General features: G+C 33.7%; 1 protein-coding gene across 1 annotated transcript; it reads right to left on the reverse strand.

Moving 5' to 3' along the window:
* Positions 1 to 6,598: 6,598 nt before the first annotated feature.
* Positions 6,599 to 7,060, reverse strand: LOC108341468 (uncharacterized). Its single transcript, XM_017579145.1, has one exon. It carries the CDS (start codon positions 7,058 to 7,060, stop codon positions 6,599 to 6,601), a length of 462 nt encoding a protein of 153 aa, XP_017434634.1.
* Positions 7,061 to 23,492: the final 16,432 nt, after the last annotated feature.

Here is a 23,492-nt window from a genome sequence, read left to right on the forward strand (position 1 = left end):
GGAGGAAGAGAGCGAAAGAGTGAGGGTGTGGTGCATGAACTTCCACATCTAAGGGTGAGGAACTTGAATAAGTAGAATGCGAGAAATTCTTTTAACAATTATGGGTGATTTTAGCATAAAACCGCTGAAAATATAATTTATAAAAAAAATAAGAAAACTTATTGCAATTTTATTAAAACCGTCAAAAATATATGCGGTTTTGAAAAAATCATAGTAAATTACCTGAAGTTATTAAAATCACGGGAAATAAACCTTATAATACTTATTAATATTTTATTGGTAACAAATTTATCATCTACTTTAAATATATCATCTCCAACATCAATTTCTAAATATTTACAAATATCTTTTTAATTGGATATTGTGATATATTTTATTTTATCGTTAGATATCTATATTATAATAAGAATATTTTTTATATACTTTTGATTATCAATATTTAAATAAAAATCCATAACTCATGAAAAATTAGGCTTTTAAATATATATTATCTAGTTATTTAGTTTTAATGAACACATAATATAATTAATATCTAGTTTAAACCATATCATTTAAAATCTCAAGCATCGATTAATTTTTAAAAAGCACACATATAAGAACTATTCAATTCTAATATATATTAGTTTTTTTTTGTTAGTTATTTTAGTTAAGGAGGTGAGTTAAACTGAATATATATATCTCTCTTCATACACATATAATCAAAATATTTAAAATTAAGTTATAATAATAATAATTAAACTTAACACATAAATTTATGTTATAATAATAAAAAAACTATTGAAACATAGTTTAAAGAATAATAAAATAGGTCTTGTTTACAAAATGTATAAATAAAATAAGTTAAATTTTACCTATTAATGTTTTATATTTTAGTGTTTCCTACTTTAACTTTAAAAATCTCTTATGTATTTTATTTTAACCCGTTTATAAAGAAAAACAATAAATAGAGTAAAAATCCTATTCACATAATATTATCAATCCGATTATTGTATAACCAATTTAAAAAATATCTTTTATAACTTGTATTATCCATTTTCAAATAATTACACATAATTTAAGTAAAAAATATATTCTTTTAAACATGATATCATTAATATCTTTAATATTATTTTCATAGATAAATTCAATGTATCATATTATCTTGTCTATAAATAAGATATAGGTTGAAGAGAAAAGTAAGAAAGATAGAAAACATTCAGAGTGAATTTTTGCAATAGTGACTTGGAAAGGAAGAAAACATTCAAAAAAGAAAAAAGTGCAATGGCAAAGCAACATGGAGATTGGCAGAAGGAGTTGAGTGTGGAATGGTATGACTTGATTGATGTGTCATCGAACATCTTCAATGATGCAACTGCCTTTCACAACCATCCTCTTTCGATCGCTGTCGAAGCTCTTCTAATGTTATCGTCGTCTCAAACATCAGAGAGCATGCAGTTTCAAACAAAGAAAAGAAAAAGGATGACATGGACTGCAGAGGAGCACAGGTAATTTTAATGTGAAATACTTTTTCCATAATTTAATTGTAGGATAAATATATTTTTATTTTTAAAATTTGAACGTGAAATTAAAATTAGAATTTGATCCAAATTTTGATTTTGGTTTTCAAATTTTAAATATAAATATAAATATATATATATATATATATATATATATATATATATATATGAAGATAATATTTTTAATCTAATCATAATGTTTATAATTTATTTTATACAATGACATTATATTAATTTTAATATTTGTTTACTGAGTATAGGAGATTTCTAAAAGGACTTGATATATTTGGAAAAGGAGATTGGAAAAACATTTCAGTCTACATTCAAACAAAAAGTGCAAGTGAAGTGACTACCCATGCAAAAAATTATTTTATCCGTCAAAGTAAATCAAAAGAGCAGAAGAAGAGAAAAAGTATTCATGACATGTTATAGAACCACCATTAGCAAGCAATACCCTTCAATCCTTACATCAACATGCCTCATCCACCCGAACTAAATATATCAATACCTTAAATCATCATCATCAATTAAATACATTCAATACATCCTAGACAGTTCAATGAAATGCAACCAACATGTTAGTTGTTCATGTAATTTTTTCATTAATAATATAATGAAAACCATTTTATCATATGTAACTACCCACAACTCTTTTCATTAATTTTCTATGTAATGTTTCAATTTTTATTTTTATTTATGTTAATTTAATATTTTATCATTAGAAAGTATTCCAAATAGTTGCTTATTAGAAAAAGAAAGTGTGATTGTCAATTTTTTTTTATTGCTTATGATTAAATGACAAGACTAATAAGTTCAAATCGAACCTATTTCAACATCATTTGAAACTATAAATAATTCAATTTTATGTTTTTAAATGAAAATAAAATATTTTTACATAATAAAAAAAGTAAATATTAAATAAATTGCATTTCTTGAAAAATAATTGATTATTTAAACTAACTTGTACAAAGAAAAAACATATGAAAGGTTAAGAGAAAGGAAATTTTCAAAGAAAAACAAAGTTCTTCAAATTAAACGAAACTAAGATGAAAGATAATGGAGAAAATTATTTATATTACCTAATAAACTAAAATTTTATATTATTAAATACTTGTTATTGAGTAGGACATTTTAAAGCGAATACTTGTTATTATTAAAGGAGTGTATTCCTTAAAAGTGTATTTTATAAATTGTTTGGTTCAATGAGGTTTATCTTTCTTAAAATACCATACATCGAACAAAATCACATAAAAGAACAAAATATATAATCGAGGTTAATACTTTAAGAATCTAAATGAACTTTGTACATAATGAATAAGTAGAACAAAGAGAATAAAATATTGTGTAGAAAAGAAAGAGGATTTTCCAACTAAAACAAAAACTAACCAAAGTGAAGTAAAATGACATTTATGCATCCTCTACTTAATCTTCTTCGTTAAAGTTGTCATGGATGGACATATGAATTGAGTCATTGAGTTTTCCCTTATCTGATACTGGTGAAGCTTATATTTGGTGTAAAGGTCTCAAAGTTGGTCAGCTTGGCTCATGAGTTGGTTGACCAAGGGCTAAGCTAAAAGTGAGTTAGCTCAATCTAATTATAAATTTTATAATTTGGCAATGATCCACAACTGATTGGTAAGTTGACTAGTTTAAGATGTTTTGTTCTTTCAATTCATTTTATATATATTTATTTTAGTCTAATAAAAGTGGATTTACTCAACCCATTTTTTTATAGCAAGACACCTATCTAACAAAACACTATTTTGAAGATACTAACTAGTTCAAAATTATTGTGTCAACATACATAATTTGGAAAACAAATAAATTAAACAAACAAATTATTAAATATTATAGAAAAAAATTAATCCTTAAAAATATCAAATCGTCAATCTACATAACTAGAAGTAATAAATAATTATAATAAAAATACTTAAGAAAAAAAATGGTTAAAAACTAATAAAAAGTTGTTGTTGGTGTGGGTTATGGATCAATCAACCTTGAATCTAACTTTGACCCAAATAACACACTTATATCAAGTGAGTCATATTCAATTTAATTCACACTGGATTTTTTGCTTATCAGTGGTCATAACAGTATGTCCTGATCATGTCACTAGTAAAAAAAGGACTTTTGAAGGCGCCATATATGCTTCGGTTACGAAAAACTGAAGCATAAAACCCTATATACCTCGGTCACCAGTTCACCCGAAGCAGAATGGTTGTACTGTCTCGGTTGATAGAAAACTCGAAACATATATCATTGTACAAATCATTGCAAATCAGGCCGTCCTGTCTCACAACTTTTCAAACAACCTTACTGCCTCGGTTTCTTAGTCACCCGAGACCTATGCACCTGTGAATGCCTGCTCTTCACCTGCTTTTTTCGCCTGCTTTTCTGCCTGCTTTTTGCCTGAACCACTGACAGGTCAGCTACGACATCGGTTCTTCAAGAACCGAGGTGTTTAAGGGGGACTTTATACTTCGGCCATTGCTTTTAATCGGTGCAATATTGTGATATTACCTCGGGCTTTGGTAACCGAGGTAGTAGCTTCATTCACCTCGACTTAACCTACATGCCCAATACAGCTTCTTCTCCCTAAATTTTTTTTTCTCTCTATTGAGTCAACCAAATCTGGGATATCACTCTTCCTGTTTACTCGCCTCTCTCCGATGAGGAAATCGGATCTGGGATTTTCCATGAACGAGAGTGCGGTGACTGAAAGCCCAAACTGAGAGTGCGGATCTGGGATTTTCCATGAACGAGAGTGCGGATCTGGGATTTGTCACCCGAGACAGCCCCAACGCGATGCGAAGCCACGCCATGGAGATTGCCAGCGACGCGGACATCACCGACTGTGTGGTCTAGTTCGCGCGGAGGCGTTTGCGCGGCGTCCTCTCCCTCACCGGCTCCTGGCTCGTTTGCGCGGCGTCCTCTCCCTTACCGGTTCGTTTCTCCCCAGACCATCCCCTCCTGGTGGGCTCACTGGTTGCGGCTAGTCCAGTTTTGATCAGGAGCAGGGTGGTGGCGGCGGGTCTCTGCCGGGGATGGGAGGCAGTCCTAGCGAAGCTTCGTCGTCAATTTCGGTGTATAATAATAATGTTCCTCTGAATCTGGATCTTCCAAACGAGCAACAGGTGAACCATGAAGCTTGTTCTTCTCCTTTGGGTCATGCTCCTCATGCCAGATCTCCTTTCCAAAGATGAACATCGATTTTCTCAAATTCAACCGAACACTATATTTTTATTTAAATATAATAATAATATTATTATTAATATTAAAAAAAAGACCTTACTGTCTCGGTTATGATCACAACTGAAGCAGTAGAGGTGAACATACTGGATCGGTTGGCTTGACCCGAGGCGAAATCATTCAACTTTGGGCCTCGGTCTGGAACCGAGGCATAAAACTCTGGACTTTTTGTCTCGCCTGTATATGCCTCGGTCCAAGAACCGCTGCCGAATGACGAAAATAACCGGTGTCGTATCCCCTGACTGCACTAGTGTGTTTCTATTATTCATAGGAGCAAATAGAGTTTGTTGTGCCCTTTTAACTCTTTTAGGACTCCTAGATTTGTTTGGTCATTTGTTAAGTAAGGGAAGCCAATTACCTTGTTTTAGAATTTTACATGGTTGAGGACTATGAAATTGCATGTTTGGTTTGTTTGAAATTTATTGAATTATTGGTTGAATTGCTAGTAATTTGTATGTGCTGCATTGGTTGTGTATTTTTTATACCATCTTCTTCTCTTGGTTATTGGGTTCTTAACTCAGGAGCTACAAATCACATTAAATCACATTACTGGTAACAAATATTTGTTTTCCTATTTGTCCTCTATGAATCATTTACCCTCTGTTACAATGACTAATGGATCTGGAAGTTTATCTAATGGTATTGGAACTGTTAACATTTTTCTTTTTTATTCATTGATAATGTTCCTTATGTCCCCAGGTCTTCTTTTATTATCCATTAGTTGTCTAACTTATTCTTTTGAATGTGATATTTTTTTTACTAAAGATTGTGTTTATTTATAGGACTAGAGTTTGAGATAGATGATTGACACCGCATGTGACTCACATGGTCTTTATCATCTTCGCCCTTCTAAACAAAATTTAAAAAAGTAATTATTTATAAAAATATATATTAAACAATCAAAATAAATATGTAAATACAACAAATTTATTAACAAAATTAACATTTATAAATTTTGAAATAATTTGTTTATGTAATTTTTGTTGAGAGTGTTATCAACTTTTCCATGATATAAGCTACGGGTCATAATCAAATTATATCAACTTTTGATCTACTAGTAAGAGCTCCATCCAACAATTTTTGTTTAAAACAATGTCAATGAAAACACTACGAAAATTTAAAATTTTTCCGTGGGTTATTTTTTTTCGTTTCTGGCAGTTTTAACCCCCGAAAAATGCATACCCGCGGATTGGAAAACCCTTGAGAAAAGCTGCGTTGCTAAATAGTTATCGGCAATTTTTTGAAAAACCGCCAGTATTAGCGGGGATTATGCAGAAATCATCGGTATTTGCAGGGTTTGGGGAAAACCGCCGGTATTAGCGGGAGTTCTACAGAAACCGCCAATATTTGTAGGGGTTTGGGGAAAACCGCTGGTATTTGCAAGGGTTTGGGGAAAACTGTCGGTATTAGCGAGGTTCCTTAGAAACCGCCAGTATTTGCAAGGGTTTTGGAAAAATCGCTGGTATTAGCGGGGATTCCTCGAAAACCGTCGGAAATGTATGCATATTATTTTCTTTTAGTTTTTTATTCTGATAAAATGGGATTATAATCAAATTACTTTTATTAACCATACAATGAAATAATATGAACTAAAACTAAATATTATATATAAAATAAACTACATTATTCAATATATTAATATAAATCACATATTTAATTGTTCATATAAAAATTAAAAAGATAGATGTTCAATATTAAATTAAAATACTAAAAATATGATTGAGAAAGATATTCATTAACAATGTTGATTTTGATGCATAAAGTTCATAGGAGACACAACGAGCATGTTCCCAATGACCCCATTGCAATGAGTTGCTCCAACTTGTCCTCGACTTCACCACTCAAGCCAACGTCTACTTATTTATTGCCTTCTGTTGTTCCATCTCTTGAACGTTCTTCTCTAATACTTTTGCTCTCTCAACCATGGCAGGAAAAGACCTAATACACAGGCTGGATATCAGCAGCTTCAACTCACTCCTCAGCCTATTTTCAAACTTCCTACACTGACATTCTTCACTGGTCTCCATAGTGTTAAATCTCACTAAATTTTTGAATTTGTTGGTGTAGTCCGACACTGACATCCCATCTTGCACCAACTGAAGAAACTCCACCTCCTTTGCAAAACGAACGCTATCTCGGAAGTATTCTTCGTAAAACTTGCTTCTGAATACTTCCCATGAGATGAGACTATGGGTGTCCGCCAAAATCATCTTCATAATCGTCCACCAATGACTAGCCTCCCCAGTCAACAAATACTCTGTAAAGGCCAGCCTCTTGTCATCTGGACACCCCTTAGCATTATAGATTCGTTCCATGTCCCGTAGCCATTGGTCGGTCTCATCAGGTAGACATTTCCCATTGAACTTAGCTGGATGATGTTGGAGGAAACTCTCTAAGCTCCACTCGATCTAATGAGTAGCGTTGGAAGTGGACGCTCCGGATGTGTTCCTCGTGGTTGCGATGATCTCCATCAGTTGTCTTTGGGTCGATTCAGAGTTGGCACGTTCGGCTTCCAACACTACAAGAAAAATGATTATTATCTACTGATAATTATATACGAATTTTGATCCGTATGTAACATGGATATTATATACGGATATTATATACAGATCTTAAAAATGAAATTATATACAGATATTATATACGAATTTTATATACAGATATATCCGTATATAAAATCCGTATGTATTTTTTGCGCATGGTGGCAGAAGAGTTTCCAAAGGATAATATCTGTATGTAAGTATAGAAGCAAGTGTTACCCACCGATGGTACATACGGATCTGAAAATTAATTTTAGTTTAAAAAGATTGAAATTATATTTCATTCGAACCTTGTTTGGTGGAACACTTGCTTGAGGTGTGTTCTCTCGAATCTCTCTCGATCCCTAGCTCTGCAATCTCCACTAATTCTCCCAAATGTCTCTGCAACCCTAACCTTAAGTCTCCACTCTCTACGCACTGATTCTCTCAAATATCTCTACAACCCTAACTTCAACTCTTCACTCTCCACGTGTAAGACCCATAAAAATATATATATATATATTTCTAATAGTAATTTTTAGCATTTTATTAGTAATAATAATTTTAATGGATGGAAAAATGTAAATTTTTGGATATAAAATTATAGTAATTCTAGAGGGAGAGCTTCAAATTTTTGATAACTTATTTAGGATTTTTTTAGAAAAGTGAATAGTGAATAGTAAATAGTAAATAGTAAATAGTGAATAGTGAATAGTGAATGGTTAAAAAAAAATATATTAAAATAAATTGTGGAAGAGAACACTCCACGTAGAATTAATCATTCAGAGATAAGAATGGTGAATAAAAAATAATTTTTGAATAGTAAAAATGAATAGTAAAAATGAATAGTAAAATTTTTGGCTATAAATAGCCAAGGGGGGAGGCTGAAGATTTACACCAAAATTCTAGAGAAATTGTGAGAGAAGAGAGTTGGAGGAAATTCTAGTTGAAGAAGGGAAATTCTGGAAGTTTCCGGAGAACGGTTTGAGAAGAGGAAACTAAGTCTGGAATAGAGGTAAGGGGAGCTAACTTTGAGTATTTCTTTTTGTATTATCTTAAATCTTGAATATGGAATATTTTGTTTCTGTATGATCTTCAATTTAAATGAGAGTATGCTTTTGTGTTGATATCCAAGTGTGATAATTGTAAATTGTGATGTTGAATATGTTATGTCATTTGTATGTTATTAGTTGTTTATTTTTGTATTTTGAAAGGATTAGAAATTGTCTAACTGGCTCTGCCAGATTCAATTTCTTGTTTCCCCAAAATTTTTATTATTTTTCTTATTTATTTTTATTGTAATTTGGAAGGATTAGAAATTGTCTAACCGGCTCTGCCAGATTCAATTTCTTGATTCCCCAAATTTTTTTTATTTCTTTCCTTACTTATTTTATTACATTTTTGGAAGGATTAGAAGTTGTCTAACCGGCTCTGCCAGATTCAACTTCTTGTTTCCCCAAACTATTTATTGCTTTACTTATTTATTTTATTACAATTTTTGGAAGGATTAGAAGTTCTCTAACCGGCTCTGCCAGATTCAACTTCTTATTTCCCCAGACATGTATTGTTCTTGTTATTTAATTATATTGTATTGTTGGATGGATTAGAAGTTGTCTAACCGGCTCTGCCAAATTCAACTTCTTATTTCCCCAGACATGTATTGTTCTTGTTATTTAATTATATTGTATTGTTGAATGGATTAGAAGTTGTCTAACCGGCTCTGCCAGATTCAACTTCTTATTTTCCCAGACATGTATTGTTCTTGTTATTTAATTATATATTGCATTGTTGGATGGATTAGAAGTTGTCTAACCGGCTCTGCCAGATTCAACTTCTTGTTTCCCCATAAAATTTATATTAAGATTATTTTTATGATTGTCAAATATTGTATTCTTCTATGACCATTTATAGTAATATTTTATTATTGTTAATTATTTATAATTATCTTGTATGAATTCTATTATGGATGTTTATTGTGATGAATTTATTGAATGAGTTTGTTGGCTGAAATTGATCTTGTTGGAAGGTTTGGAGAAAGGGTTCTGTAATAACTTATATATGGGTATTAAATATACAGATACTGTTTGAGGTTGTTGTGAGAGGAAGTAAAATATTAAAATTAGGCATTTTAGATTTAGAGCATAAGAGAAAAAGGTAGATAAATTAAATAAATAAATTGTAAATTATTAAGGGCCTCCCTTTGTTGGTAGGATAGAGGAACCTTAAAAACCTGAGTTGGCACATCCCTGATCATAGAGCAGCCCTGGCCTGGACCAGTCAGTTGTGACTAGTCATATGTGCTGGCGTCGAAGGTGAGTTTGATGCGTTCAGACATCTGGGTCCTCTCCGGTGACCAATTGGGGTAAAGAAAGATCTCTAATAGGATGAAAATAAAATAAAATAAGTCAATTGTAGATGCATAACGTTATCATGGTAAAAACTTCATATATATTTTATTTGTCATTACATTGAGCCTAGACTTTAATATGTAGTTCCTAAGATATGTTGATATATTTTGGTTGATCCATAATCTTTGTTTGGTGAAAATATGTTGAGTTATACTCGTTATGGGCAAAATGAGTTTATAATATGAAGCATGATATTTGGCAATATGTTTAATTTATTGATACCAAAACGGGTTATTATGAATTCATGATTAAAGAATGAACATGATTGAGTTAAGTGGATAAGAGGGTATGAATTGTTGGTTTTATGAAATGTTGGGGTAGATATGAGAAATTCATTACTTATGAAATGATGTTACTACCGGGAGTAGTATGATCGAGTTATACCATGAGAGTTTGGTATGAACAAAGTAACATTGAGGTTTATAGAAGCAGGCAGAGAGGGGTCTGACCATAAGGCTTCAGAAAGTAAGACATAGTATATAAGTGAGGCTTAAGGAAGCAGGCAGAGAGCGGTCTGACCATAAGGCTTCATGAGTAAGCATGGTACACTTGTAAGATTTATGGAAATGAGGAAGATGATTTTGATAATGATGAATTAATGACATCGGAATAATGATATTATATCAATTGCAAAAATACATGATTATAATATTTTTATTACAAGTTTAATGATTTTATGATATGGTTGGCTTACCCTTATTTGTTTGTACTATGATCATATAACTCATGTTATATGTGATTAGATAATGTTGCAGATGCGGTTGAAAAAGCTTAGAGATGAGAGAGATGCGGGGAAAAACTTTCAGGAATTTTTGTAAAAAGAATAAATTTGTATTGGGAAGATTATGTTGTGTAAAACTTATAAGTTGAAATTTCAATGGTGAAGACTATTTGTTTAAAGTTTGTATGTTTGGTATTGTACTTTGGAGTAATTGAAATAAAGTTTGATTGTTTATATGAGATATCAAATTAATTTAGTCTCTACTTTCAGTAATACCCTTTAAAATATTTGGGTGTTACACCACGCACTCTCCACGCATTGATTCTCTCAAATCTCTCTCGAACCCTAACTTCAACCATCCACTCTCGATGCATTGAAACTCTCATCTCTCGAACGCACTGAAACACTCGAGCTGTGTTCGTGCGAAAAACCTTTTCACTAAATCTCCTTGTGCCTCGTTGAGGAATCTCGTTCAGCACCTTCGTTTCACCTCCGTGGTTCAGTGGCGGTCTTCGTTAGGATGATGCTAAGACCTTCATCTGGTAAGTAATCCTTTCTTCCTTAATTTTCGTAGTAATCTCTAATGCTAGTATTGCGTAAAATCGAAAAAGGGTCGACCCTAATCTGTGTTTAATTCATTCAGGTTACCCGCAATAATTCGTTAATAAGCATGAAAAGATTTTAGAATTAGGGATTTACTAGTTTTTATCTTCTGAATCCACAACCACCGCCATCGCCACTGCCACGGCGAGGCTTGGATAGAATCGGAGCAACCATAGCAGCAATCATGTAAGTGCAAAGCCATAACTTCAACTTTGATGTTTCAATTCCACTCGCGTCAATATTATTGTTAGGGTAAATATATAGAACGATGTTGTGTCGATTTCCTTTGTTGCTATGATCATTGTATGTTTAAACATTTTCGAATTCTATATTTGAGATTAGGACAATGATTAGTAGGATAATAAGGTTAGATGTATACCATGGGAACGTAGATATTTTTTCTCTATTACAGAGTAATATGATAAGCAATACTTTGCTTTTTTTTGGATGTTATGGGTTTGATTTTGAATTTCTTAATTTGACATCTGAGTGGGTTCAGCTTAGTTTTGTTAGATTGTAGAGATTTGATTTTGTTGAGGAGGGTTTTTCCTTTTTCAAATGAATGCATTTTTGTCATTTACTTTCAACTGTTTGGATGCTAGACTTTTGAGTTTGACTTTCGAACTCTGAAAAAAATTATGAATTATGGGGAGCTTTGGGGAAGTTATCGCTTGTGTTATGTTGTGGAGGTAAAGGTAGTGGACAATAGTAGTGATAAAAACTGGTTCAGAGGTTCAGTGGATATGAATATTGTTGATTGATGAAAAGAAAGAACACAATTTTTCTGGATATTTGAGAGATCCAGGACTCTACTTTGCTGGAGTACTGACTCTTCAATTGACTTCCCACTCCTCTCAACACCTCTCCCTATTTATAGGCAACACCGTTTATGTCTCTTAACTATTCTAGCTCTCAACTACACAAGCCTAATTAGTTTAGGTGAATAGCCTGAGGCTGCTAGCAGAGCTGACCCCACCCAGCAGGGTCTAGAAAGACTATTATGCCAAGGTTGATTTTTTTAAAAAAAAAATTGTTTTAACCCCTTGATCTCTTTGCTGGAACATGTAGTCGATGATAGGTTTTTGGGCTTTGTAATGGTTTATTGTTTCCTTTTGTTTGCCTGATTGAGGTTGCATTAGAAGTAGACACAAGACATGGTGAATTTTGTCAAAAGTTTTGAAAACCAGTTTTCATTTTTCACCACCAGATTAACTATTCTGACTCAGATATATTAATTATTCTAGCAACAATGTTCCTAACCATCACCCTGTGACTAATAGTTGATAGAACTGTGTGCACTTCAAACTCAAATCTAGCCAAACAAGTTAGAAAACATTTTTATTTTATGAAATGAAGAGAATAATGTCTGTGATGAATTTGGTCCCAAGAAAATGTCACACTTCATATATGTGTAGGTTGTTAGGATATTTATCCTATTTTATCATCATTATAGTGTGTCAAGGGTTACCCTATTTATCATGTACTTGTGTATCAATTTATTCTTATAAATAGAAGATTGTGAGAGGGATCAATCAAGCCCTCTAGAATTATTTTACAGTTTCAATCTTAAGTTGGTATCAGAGCGGGTCAATCCCGCTCTGGTTTCTGTCTCGTAATTTACATACGGATTTTATATACGGATTTTTCCGTATATAATTTACATACGGATATATCCGTATATAATTTATACACGGATATATCCGTATATAAAGTAGCTACGATAGTTTTATATACGGATTTTTTTCCGTATGTAAGTTGTATGTAATCAAGTGTTATATACGGATTTTGGGTCTTATATACAGATTTTGGTTGTATGTAATTCAATTTTTTCTTGTAGTGCAAACTCAGTAAAGCGGTCGTGTTCTGTTGCACCAAGGCAGCGTTCTGCTGTTGAAGCGCTTCTATTACTGGTTCCATTAGTTTGATGTGGTCAGATGTTTCTCGCTCGGTAGGTTGAGGAGGAGGTCTTGGTGCCATTAGTTCTCTGATAAGCAGAGAAAATAATCATTAATTAAATTCAAAGAGTTTGAAACATTTATCAAACGAACGTTGAGCACACAACAAAAGCATACTATACTCATAACCTAGAGTGTTCTTTAAGGAAAAAAACTGCTCTGATACCACTAATGTAACATCCCAAAAATACAGTCTAAAACTATATAATAGAATAATCACATTAAATAATAATCCATATCAGTCTTACACTAAAGTAGAGCATACGCTCATGGCCGGACGGCCTTACAAAAAGAGTTATAAATTTAAACCGTACAGGATAAGCTAACCTGACCGAACGGTTTACAGAAGAAAATACCGAACGGTACTTAACAAAAGAGAAGGTGATCGAACGACCACCTTACTATAACTAGACTACTGACTGTACGTCCTACTCTTCGGTCTTCACTTCTACCTCGACTAGGTTCTCTTCCAGCGCATCTTCCAGCAGCTAGTCTCCTTCTGCTCACATCCACACGGATGATCATTGCAATGACAAGACGAACGTACAAAACACGACAAGATAGAAAACACAGAGTAAGCTTATGTAATTTAATTCATGTATAAACATACTTTTCACACAATCAAACCAACAAGATATATTTCATCATACGATCGTACAAAGCCTAATACTAGACTGACTGTCTGGACTGTATGAAATCTGTGTAGCTACGACATTCGTGCACCCGGATGATGTAGTAACTGGAATGCCCTCATCAGCTGCCACCCGAGGTTAGTCCTATTTGTCCAAATTAACCATAAGGACTAGGACCTCCTGCCGTTCCCACACATGACTTACCCTCCTCTACGTGAGGACGGGTACTCACGGAACATCAGGATGAACCGCCAGCTTAGCATGACTACATTCATACTTTACCAATTCCAATATTCATTCATGATTCGTTCCTCCTCGGAACGCTCGTTCATAATCCAAAACATTTCATCAACATCACATTCTCTTCATCTTTCTTTATCAATCATCTTGATTTCATCTATCCTTATCCATCATCTCAATTTCATCTTTCATTATCAATCATTTCAATTCCATCTTTGTTCAAAGATTATTAAGGACACCAGATACTGAACGTTCAATCCTCATTTAGAACGAGAACTAACACTTGGAATGAGACAGAGAAATCTCCAGTTCTAGAATAGATTAAGAACGAGAGGGTTACTGTCAGGTTGAGAAAGAAACCAAGTACAACTATATATCGCAAGAACGACTAGAACGAATGTTACTTTCAAAATGAGTCAATTAAATGAATTGACTCTGGAGAGCTTAAACCGAACACCTCAAAGAACATGCCAAGTACTACGGCTCTAGACCGGAACCAATGGATGTAGACACTTCAATACATTCAAAGAACAATACTTAGAAGAATTCACATAAGGAAACCGAACGCTTATGAACACTTAGCTTATTTGAGTTTAGCATCCCGAAAACCGCATGTCAATCAATAACCAAGCACTGTAGAGAGAAAACTCTATTGAAGTTGGACAAACGTTACTTTCATTGAGATATATTATAAAAGAGACGAGTACGAGCGCTTGGTGTAAGACCGAGCACTACTCAGTACGAACGCTTGGTGTAAGACCGAACACTACAAAACTTATATTAAAAGGTTTAATAATTATAATGAGATACCATTTGGAGCAGTGTTTAAGAACAAACGAATATATACAATTTCATATATTTATACTTAAGTTTATAAACGAATACAAAGAAACAACTATGTTTGGTCGAACGCTCATGCACAGCATTAAGAAACGAAGACGCTCGTCCTCAACCAGGATTCTCCCCAAATGAAAGAATCCCATTTTAATTAAGTTCACTAGAAAAACCGAACGGTCAAGGACCGTTCAATTATGAACGTACACTTTCATAGGGAAAATTTCATACGAGAATCATTTATATTCAAACTCATTTCTCAACATATAACTTCATAATTTCATACATTCATATCATAGTAAATTTCATATACTTCATACATCAGAACATAGCAACCATCATATTTCATATAGTCAAATATATCAACAATCATGCTTCACTTTAATTTAACAACTCAACGAACATTCATGCATCACAGTAAATATACAAATTAAATTAAATAAGCTTCCCTTACCTCGATAAGTAGACGAACGTCCAAACGAATCAGAATAAAACTTCTCTCTACCACAAAGCTAATGTTCAACGATCACGTTGTTAAGAACTCTGAACTACAGAGAAAACCAGAAACACTCAGACTACTACTACCCGCTCAGACGACCAGAACCAAGGAGTTGCATGAAAGATGTAACCGAACGTACTAGAGAAAAGAGACTCACCAGTTCAGAATCATAAACCAAACGGTTTAAACGGAAGTCCTTGACGCCGGGAGTGATTCTACGGTGTCTGAACGAAGATCGGAGAAGAGAAAGGGTGAGTATTCGTAGAGAGAAGGGAGAGCTTTTAGTGAGAAGGAGGAGAAATGAGAAATATCAGAGTTTTGGAGAAGAAGATGCATGTAGAGAGTGTGACGTAAACTTTCCAAAAACTCAGTTTTGCTTAAAATGAACGTCCGCTCATCTGCTGACACCTGCATTCCACTATCTGATTTTTCGGATCCCCTCCGCTTGACACCTAGCGTCCGTTCAGAGGGTTTTTTGGTGCGTTTTTAATGGTTCTGACACCAATTGTCAACGAAATATTTTCCTCAACCAATTTCCTTGCGTGCTCTCTAAACAGGTTCTCAGCGAGCTTCAATGGAAATTTTCCTTTAATTAATAAAAAGATTACACCATACCAAGGAACTATTTGATAGCAAGATAAAGGGGTTTACCACATACAAGTTGAAAACTATCTATGACTTATGAAAGAAGAAATAATGAAAATGAACCTCATCAGAGAGGCAACATAAACGTTGTGCTTCTCTCAGTGCAACAAGTTGTTCTGCATCAATATCTGGCAAGAAATTATTGGTTAGCACTTCTTAAGCAAACCTAATTTAAAACTTCTAAAAATTGCTATAAAAAGAATTCATTAATTTGGATAGCAGTAATTCTAAAAAATTACAGAATAAAATATAGTATATCAGATAAATACAAAGTTTAAAGGCAAAACTTAATAAGAAATAGACACACTATAATAAAAAGGGGTACCATTTACAGTCACTTCTCCATTACTATATACATGTGACTGTTAAAAGTGTGCAAGACGAACTTGCATTAATAAGCAAAATTTTAAAGCATATAATTGTGACTTCAGAGAGTTAGTTGATCAACTTTGATACAGTAATAGAAAACAAAGATCAAGAGGTATCACTGATTACACAATTACCTCTGCCAACTGATTTCAGCTTGGAAGCATACAAACGTTCTGCATTGTCACGTACAGCAACTTCAATCTGGTAAATAAATTATAGCCAACTAGTCAAATGAAAAATAACAAAAACACTGCAATTGTCACGAAGTAGTACTTTCGCGAAGTAGGCAATTAAGACATCTGCATGTAACTCAGAAAATTATCTATTGCCTCTCTTCTGTGCACAAATTTATATGAACAAAAGAATAAAAACTAATTTAGCCTAAAAAAATCTGTTTACAACCTTGCTCCGAATAGAAAGGTATTTTGGATACGCATACAGATAAATCAGGATACAACCAACATTCAGAAAAACGAAATAGTTGATTACATGTTTAATTACAACCAAATAGGTAAAAAATAAATAAATCACTTATAACGTACCTGTTGGCGGGAAGATGCAGAAAATCTGATCATATTTTCAGCACTCTTCTGGCCATTGACATGTTGATCGGAGAACTACATATGAAAAGTAGCAAAAGACTAAAACAGAAAAGTATGGTTCACTCTCTTACATGATTTGTTGGTGGAAAAACTTGAGCTTGATAACCCATTGTAGGAGTAATTGGCATAGAATTCATACCATGTTACTGATTAAGGACTCTATACTCTGAAGATGTTACCACGTGCAACTTTAGAATACACATGTACGTATGGTATTCATAGCGATATATCCACATATGTCAAACTCCAAAAAAAATATTACAATATCGTATCAAATACCCTAATCCTGGAATTGTGGAGATGCACATATTTCAGCAGAAGAATAAATAAGATGGATATATTTCTGTGCCTTTTTTTTTTATTTCAGCAGTAACATGTGATTCAAAACATGCCATTTCCTTTCTGAATTAAACAAGTAAACATTTATAGTGTTGAGAAGAAGATTCTATTGGAAAAACGGACTGATTAAAACCATTATTATACTTACACATAAAACTTAAAAATCGATCAGGTTATTAAGACCCTATTTAAACAAATTCTCAGTAAACACATATAAGAGTATAAAATAAGAGAGTAAAATGAATTAAACTTCTTTAATAAACTAAAATTAGTTTTTAAAAAAGTTAAAAATTAAAGAAAAAAAGTTAAAAATTAAAGAACCTTTCTTAAATTAGCTTACACAAAAATTAATTTAAAATCATAAAAGAAATTCAATTAATTTCATCTTTTTTATTTTATTTTTCTATAAGTATTTTTTTAGAATTTTATTCGAACAGAACCTAAATACAAAATGAAAATCTACACAGCAAATACAATATTGCAGTAGCATACAAGATAGCCTCTGCTTCATTTGTATCAGCAGCTTCATGAAACTTGCACATGAACAAAAACTCGTCATTGCCAAAAGAAATGGTGCAAAAGAAAAAAGATTAAAACAATAATTATGATCTAGACATAACAAATTTAACGACAATTACCATTTATTACACTCAATCTTCCCAATACCATCATCAAGCACAAACGTAACATAAGTAACTCGTTCGGCTTTGTTGCATACCCTTCCTATAAGAGTAACCTGGACTCCAATTGTCAGAACCTCCAAACTTTAACCAAATTTATCAACAGAAATTTAAGGAGAACGTACATTATTAACGTCCACACCGTCAACAATCAAATTGGCTTTATCATTGTTTGTTTGAAGCGCATCTTATATTTGCTTCACTGTTAGAGGAAGCAAGGATTGAGCATCGCGATTCTAAAAAAAAATAATAAATCATAAAATACGACTTCAAACCACATCATTTTCTCAAAAACTTCTAATTAAAAGAAGAGCAAAACCCTAGGGATTTATTACTGTTGAGGGAAATGAACTATATCAATTCGAACATAATGGTGATTACCGACACAATCGAAACCAGGGAGAGAGAGGAGGAGAGCATCGAAGGTTCGGAGAGCCAACTTCTGAAGCCCTTGAAAAGGGGAATAGTGTCGTCGACATGGATGATTTTAGTGACGATCGCGGATTCAACGATGAGAGAAGGGAACTTTCTAGAAGCTTCTTCACATAAAGAGGCATGCTCTTGTGCTTGTTGATGCTGCGTTTTGGAAGGCACGGTGGTGACATTCGACGATAATGGCAAATTAGAAGCAAAAGAAAAGAAGTGCAGCGTGGAAGTGAAGACGCGCGGGGAAGTGAAGCAATGATTTGGCGAACTGAAAAGGGTCGCGTCACAGCGTTGCAAACATTGACGGTTTTGAACTCTGTGCTGAAAATAGAGGAGCTTGTCGAGGAAGAATTAGAAGTGCAGCGTGAAAGTGAAGATGCGCGCAAAAGTGAAGCATGAAAACGCGTCAGAATATTCCATACCAGTTTTAAGTGTAGTCGGTATAAAAAATGAACTTTTATTTTATACCTATTTGGAGTCTAAACCAATGTAGACTATTTATCATTTATTACGATTTTGCTATTATACTATTTTTTATACTTGTTTTTAGTGTAATTAGTATAAAAAAGTTTATCTATTATTTAGGATATTGCCGCCACATCATTTTCTATATTTGATAAATTTTGACAAGTATAAATTATAGTTATAAAAAGTCTATTTTACACTAGTGACAACATCATTCAGTTTCCAACAATTTCAGCAATGAAGTAAAATTTAGAGATAAGAAAAAGCCCCTGTATGTGATAAGTTCTCATAAATTTCAACGATTGTTCTATTATATAGCAACATGCCTAGTTTCTACGTTTCCCAAATAGCAAGACAATTTTACTTGAATTAAACACAAAGTCCAGAACAACTTCTATCAATATTTTAGTTATGGGAAATGTTTCATGGACCAGAAATTATTGTCACCATGCTCTTAGGAAAGCTTACTCTCTTTTTTTTTTGGCATGCTTTTTAGCAGCCTCTCTTTCCTCAATCTTTCACTTTCTCTACTCAAATACTTGGCTTCTTCACCTTCTCTCTAATCTTCTGCACTACTTTCAACTAAGATTCTTAATTAGGGAAGACTGGATTAAAAAGTATATGTTGCATATGCTAATAACTTTAGAAAGACAAAGACTGACCAAGTTGTGCTTTGATCAGGCCAAACCACTTCTGGATGCAAAGCTGGTCAAAGAAATGGTAGACCCTAGATTAGGAGCTAATTATGATCTGGCCAAAATGAAGTGTTGCATGGCAACGACTTCCTTGTGCATCCATCACATGTCATGTAAGCGGCCATACATGGACCAGGTAAACAAATGAGAACTCTTCCTCATTCATATTGTGCATCCAAATAATTAAGTAGGGAAAACAACATATATGTAAAACTACTAATAAGAATAAGAGATCATTGATGGAAAAGCATGAGACAAATGGTGGTGTACATTAATACTAAGATTGTTGTATGACAAGTCACTGAATGATAATCACAAAATAAGAAACGTCTTTAGTAATACCAAACTGGAAATATAAACTGAAATTATGCATGAGATACAAGTGTAAAACAGAAGAGTCCATGTGTATTACAAAAAATTGAGTTGGGTCATGTTAGCCAGATCTACTCTAGGCATTCACCAACAAGATTGCTATTATTGAGCCTCCTGAAACAATTTTGGGAAAATTTTAGAATTAAACATTAGAGATTGATATTGAAGATGGATTCGTCTCAAGATATCAAACCCAAGCTCATGTATGCTTACAAGTATTGGAGGCTTCTTAGGTGTCCCAGAGATTGAGGAATCTCCCCTCTGAAGAAGTTGTTAACACCATCGACGAGGTCGAGAAGAAGGAGATGGCTTCGGTCAACGACTGGCTCCACCTTGTGCAACTCGCAAGCTCCTCAAAAACGTCAATTGCAAGATCAACGAGCTCCTAATGTTGCTTGGGTTTTCAGAATTCGGAATTTGAAGCAGGGAAAGACAAGGGAATTAGGGATTGCAAAGTGAAGAAGGATTGTGAGAATGGAGAAGTCGAGACACGAAGGCAGTGAAAATGGAAACGGTGAGAAATGAAGGTTGGGAGATGGAAATAGCGAGACACGAAGGCTGTGCGAATCACAAGCTTCTCAAAAACGACATCGGAGTGCTCCTAAAAAAGTCAATCGCAAGGTCGGTGAGCTCTCGATTTTTGAAATTAGGGATTTGGAGGAGGAGAAGGCAAGGAAACCCGAGATTGCAAAGTGACAAAGGGTTACGAAAATGGAGAAATTGAGACACGAAGGCTGAAGATGAAGAAGTCGAGAGGCGAAGATGAATATGGAAACAGCATAGTAAAGAAAGTCAAAAATACCCAAAACTCTGATGAAGATGGAAACCAAAGCACTAGAGACGCAACTTTGGCTACGAAATATTACCAAAGGCGCCACATTTCCGATGATTTCACAAAGAAACCCCAAGAAATATATTTTAAAAAAATAAATTAAACTTAACTGCGATTTTTCTTTAAAACCGCGAATAATTAGGAGAGGATTTAAAACCCCGGGAAATAAACCCCTATAATACTGTTATATTTTTGTAGTGAAAAGAAAAAAATAAAATTTTAAAAATAATGAAAATATTTTATATAATTTAAATTATTAAATTGTGAATAATAGATAATTTTTAAAAGTGACTAATCTTATTTTAAGTAGTGATTTAAAAAATAATTATCTCATATTTTTTATTTATATTATTATTATCATAATTATTTTAATAATTATGTGTATGATTAAAAATAATTTTTTAAATTATATAAATAAAAAAATTGAAAATTAACATAGAGTATTTTAATTTAGAATATACTTTCATACTTTTACATTCGTATTTACTTAACTTGTATGCTTTTCTAAACAATGACTTTTTTAAATTATAATTTTTAAATAACTCTTTTTTAATATAATTAGATTTCTAATTTATGATTATTTTTAGTATGTTTACTTTTCTAAAATATTATTCTTCAATATAATTACCTTTATAAACTTTTATTCTTTTAAAGTATATATTTTCTACAATTTTATGCAAAATATTTTTTTAAAAAATATTAAATTTTCAAGATAATGATTTTTATTTAAAATTGTAAAATTGTTTTCCTTTCAATTCAAGTAAAAAGTAAAAAACTACAACAAAAATTGTTAAGTGAAAACTGAATTCTAAATTAAATTATAAACTGTTATAATAAATCAGTGTTTATTTGGATAATAATTTCACCCAGTACCTTATTTAAGTACAAAATAAAACGTAACAAGTGTTATTTTGGTGAAGATTTATACTAGGTGGTTTAGAAGTTAAAGATATTAAGTCAATAAATTCTGCATGGCTATATGAGAAGTTGGTAGAGAGTGTGGATATTTAGAAGAAAAGGATACTAGGAGGATCTTAATTATGGACTGATACGATGATACTCAAATTACTATCTTTTTTGAATTTAAATCTTTCAAAAGACAACAAAAATAAATTAGAGAAGAAACAAAGATAAAAACGCCACAATCTAATATATTAATAAATCAAGTTTAGATTCCTCATAAATATTAATATTTGATAACAATAAGAGTTTTAATCCAAAAATCAAAAGAATTCTCTATAAAAAAACAAATGCAAATATATATATTATGACTCAAAAGTCTTTACATATGTTTTTGGTACCTTTATAAGTACATAAGTTTAAGAAAACTTAACATTATGCAAAATTAAAATAAAATTATAATTATTGAATTTTCTAAATTATTCTTCACACTAGTACAAAATGTGTTTTTAAACTCGCATAATAGACCTCTCTTTACACCAAACCGCTGCCTATCCAGACACGGTGGCAGTTTCGTTATTAACGAGACTTTATAGGCCTCGGTTCAGACTAAACCGGTGCCTAAAAGAGCTACCACTTCGGTTGTTAAGGCAACCGATGCCTAATTAGCGGTTTCTGACGCGGTTAAGAGAAACCCGAGGTGGAAGGGGTATATTGCATCGGTTGGTAGGAAGGACCGAGGCATATAAGCCTCTACTGCCTTAGGCGCAAGAAGGATCGAGGCATATAAGCCTCTCTTATTTCCCCAAAATTTTTCCCCAAATGTTGAAGGAAAACCTAGGCTCCCTCGCTCTCCCTCCCTCCCCTCGCTCTCCCTCCCTCCCCTCGCTCTCGCATCCCTCTCCTCGCTCTCGCTCTCGCCTCCCTCCCCTCGCTCTCGCCCTCGCCTCCCTCCCCTCGCTCTCGCCTCCCTCCCCTCGCTCTCGCTCTCGCCTCGCCTCCCCTCGCTCCGTCGCTCTCTCGCTCTCGCTCTGAAGACTACTGCTCCAAAATCTCCTGCGAGTGTGTCGCCTCTGGAGGGAAGAACAAGGGGTGGTGGTGCGTCAATGGTGGCGGCGGTGCTAGGTGGTGATGAACGGAGCGTCGTGATGGTGCATCAATGGATGTTTCTGGTGAAAAAGGTGAGTGCGATTGGGGTTTTCCTGATGTTGATGGTGGTGGTGTGAATTAGGGTTTGATGACGGTGGAGGAGGAGGAGAAGCGGCGGAGGAAAATACGAACGGCGACTCTGCGACTTTGTAAGGAAGACGAACGGCGCAGGGACGGGGATGGGAGCGACTTTGTTCGCTGGTGTCTCTATGGCGGAGAATGTCTCGGTCTGAGGAAGTCCACCTTCGAGGTAGCCAGTAGCCAGACGACGAACAGGTTCATATTGGATGGCAGTAGACTCTTGGGTTGGCGGCAGATTGAGCTTAGGTTGGTCTTATGCAATTTTGGATGGCAGTAGACTGTGAGGAAGTCCACCTTCTGTTGTGCTGCACACACACTACAAGAAAATAGTCAGTTATATACGGATAATTATATACGGATTAAATCGGTATGTAATAAACGTATTATATATGGATATTTTATACGGATATTGGGAAACCCGTTATATACGGATAAATCCGTATATAATTGAAGAAATCATTGTATACGAAAAATCCGTATATAAGTGTCGTATGTAATTTTGGCGCTTTTGCGCGGGAAGCTTTCTAGGGATTGATCCGTATCTAATATGCATATGTAAGCTGACATAAGTTTACCTGCTGATATTATATACGGCTGTTGGAAGCAAAGAATTAAAAATTTAATTGAAAGGTACAAAATTTCCCCCCTCTCACTCTCGAAAAAAATACATTTAACTCTCGAAAAAAGAATTAAAAATTTCTGCACTGAACTTTCATTCCCGAACCTCTCCCTCTTCGCGAACCATCATTCTCGCACCTCTTCTGCACTGAACTTCTTCACT

This window comes from Vigna angularis, chromosome 6 (assembly GCF_016808095.1).
Source record: "Vigna angularis cultivar LongXiaoDou No.4 chromosome 6, ASM1680809v1, whole genome shotgun sequence".
Taxonomy (NCBI): Eukaryota; Viridiplantae; Streptophyta; class Magnoliopsida; order Fabales; family Fabaceae; genus Vigna; species Vigna angularis.

Bases quoted from the DNA above. Each gene is read 5' to 3' on its own strand.
- LOC108341468 (XM_017579145.1), bottom strand. From the start codon at position 7,060: ATGGAACGAATCTATAATGCTAAGGGGTGTCCAGATGACAAGAGGCTG.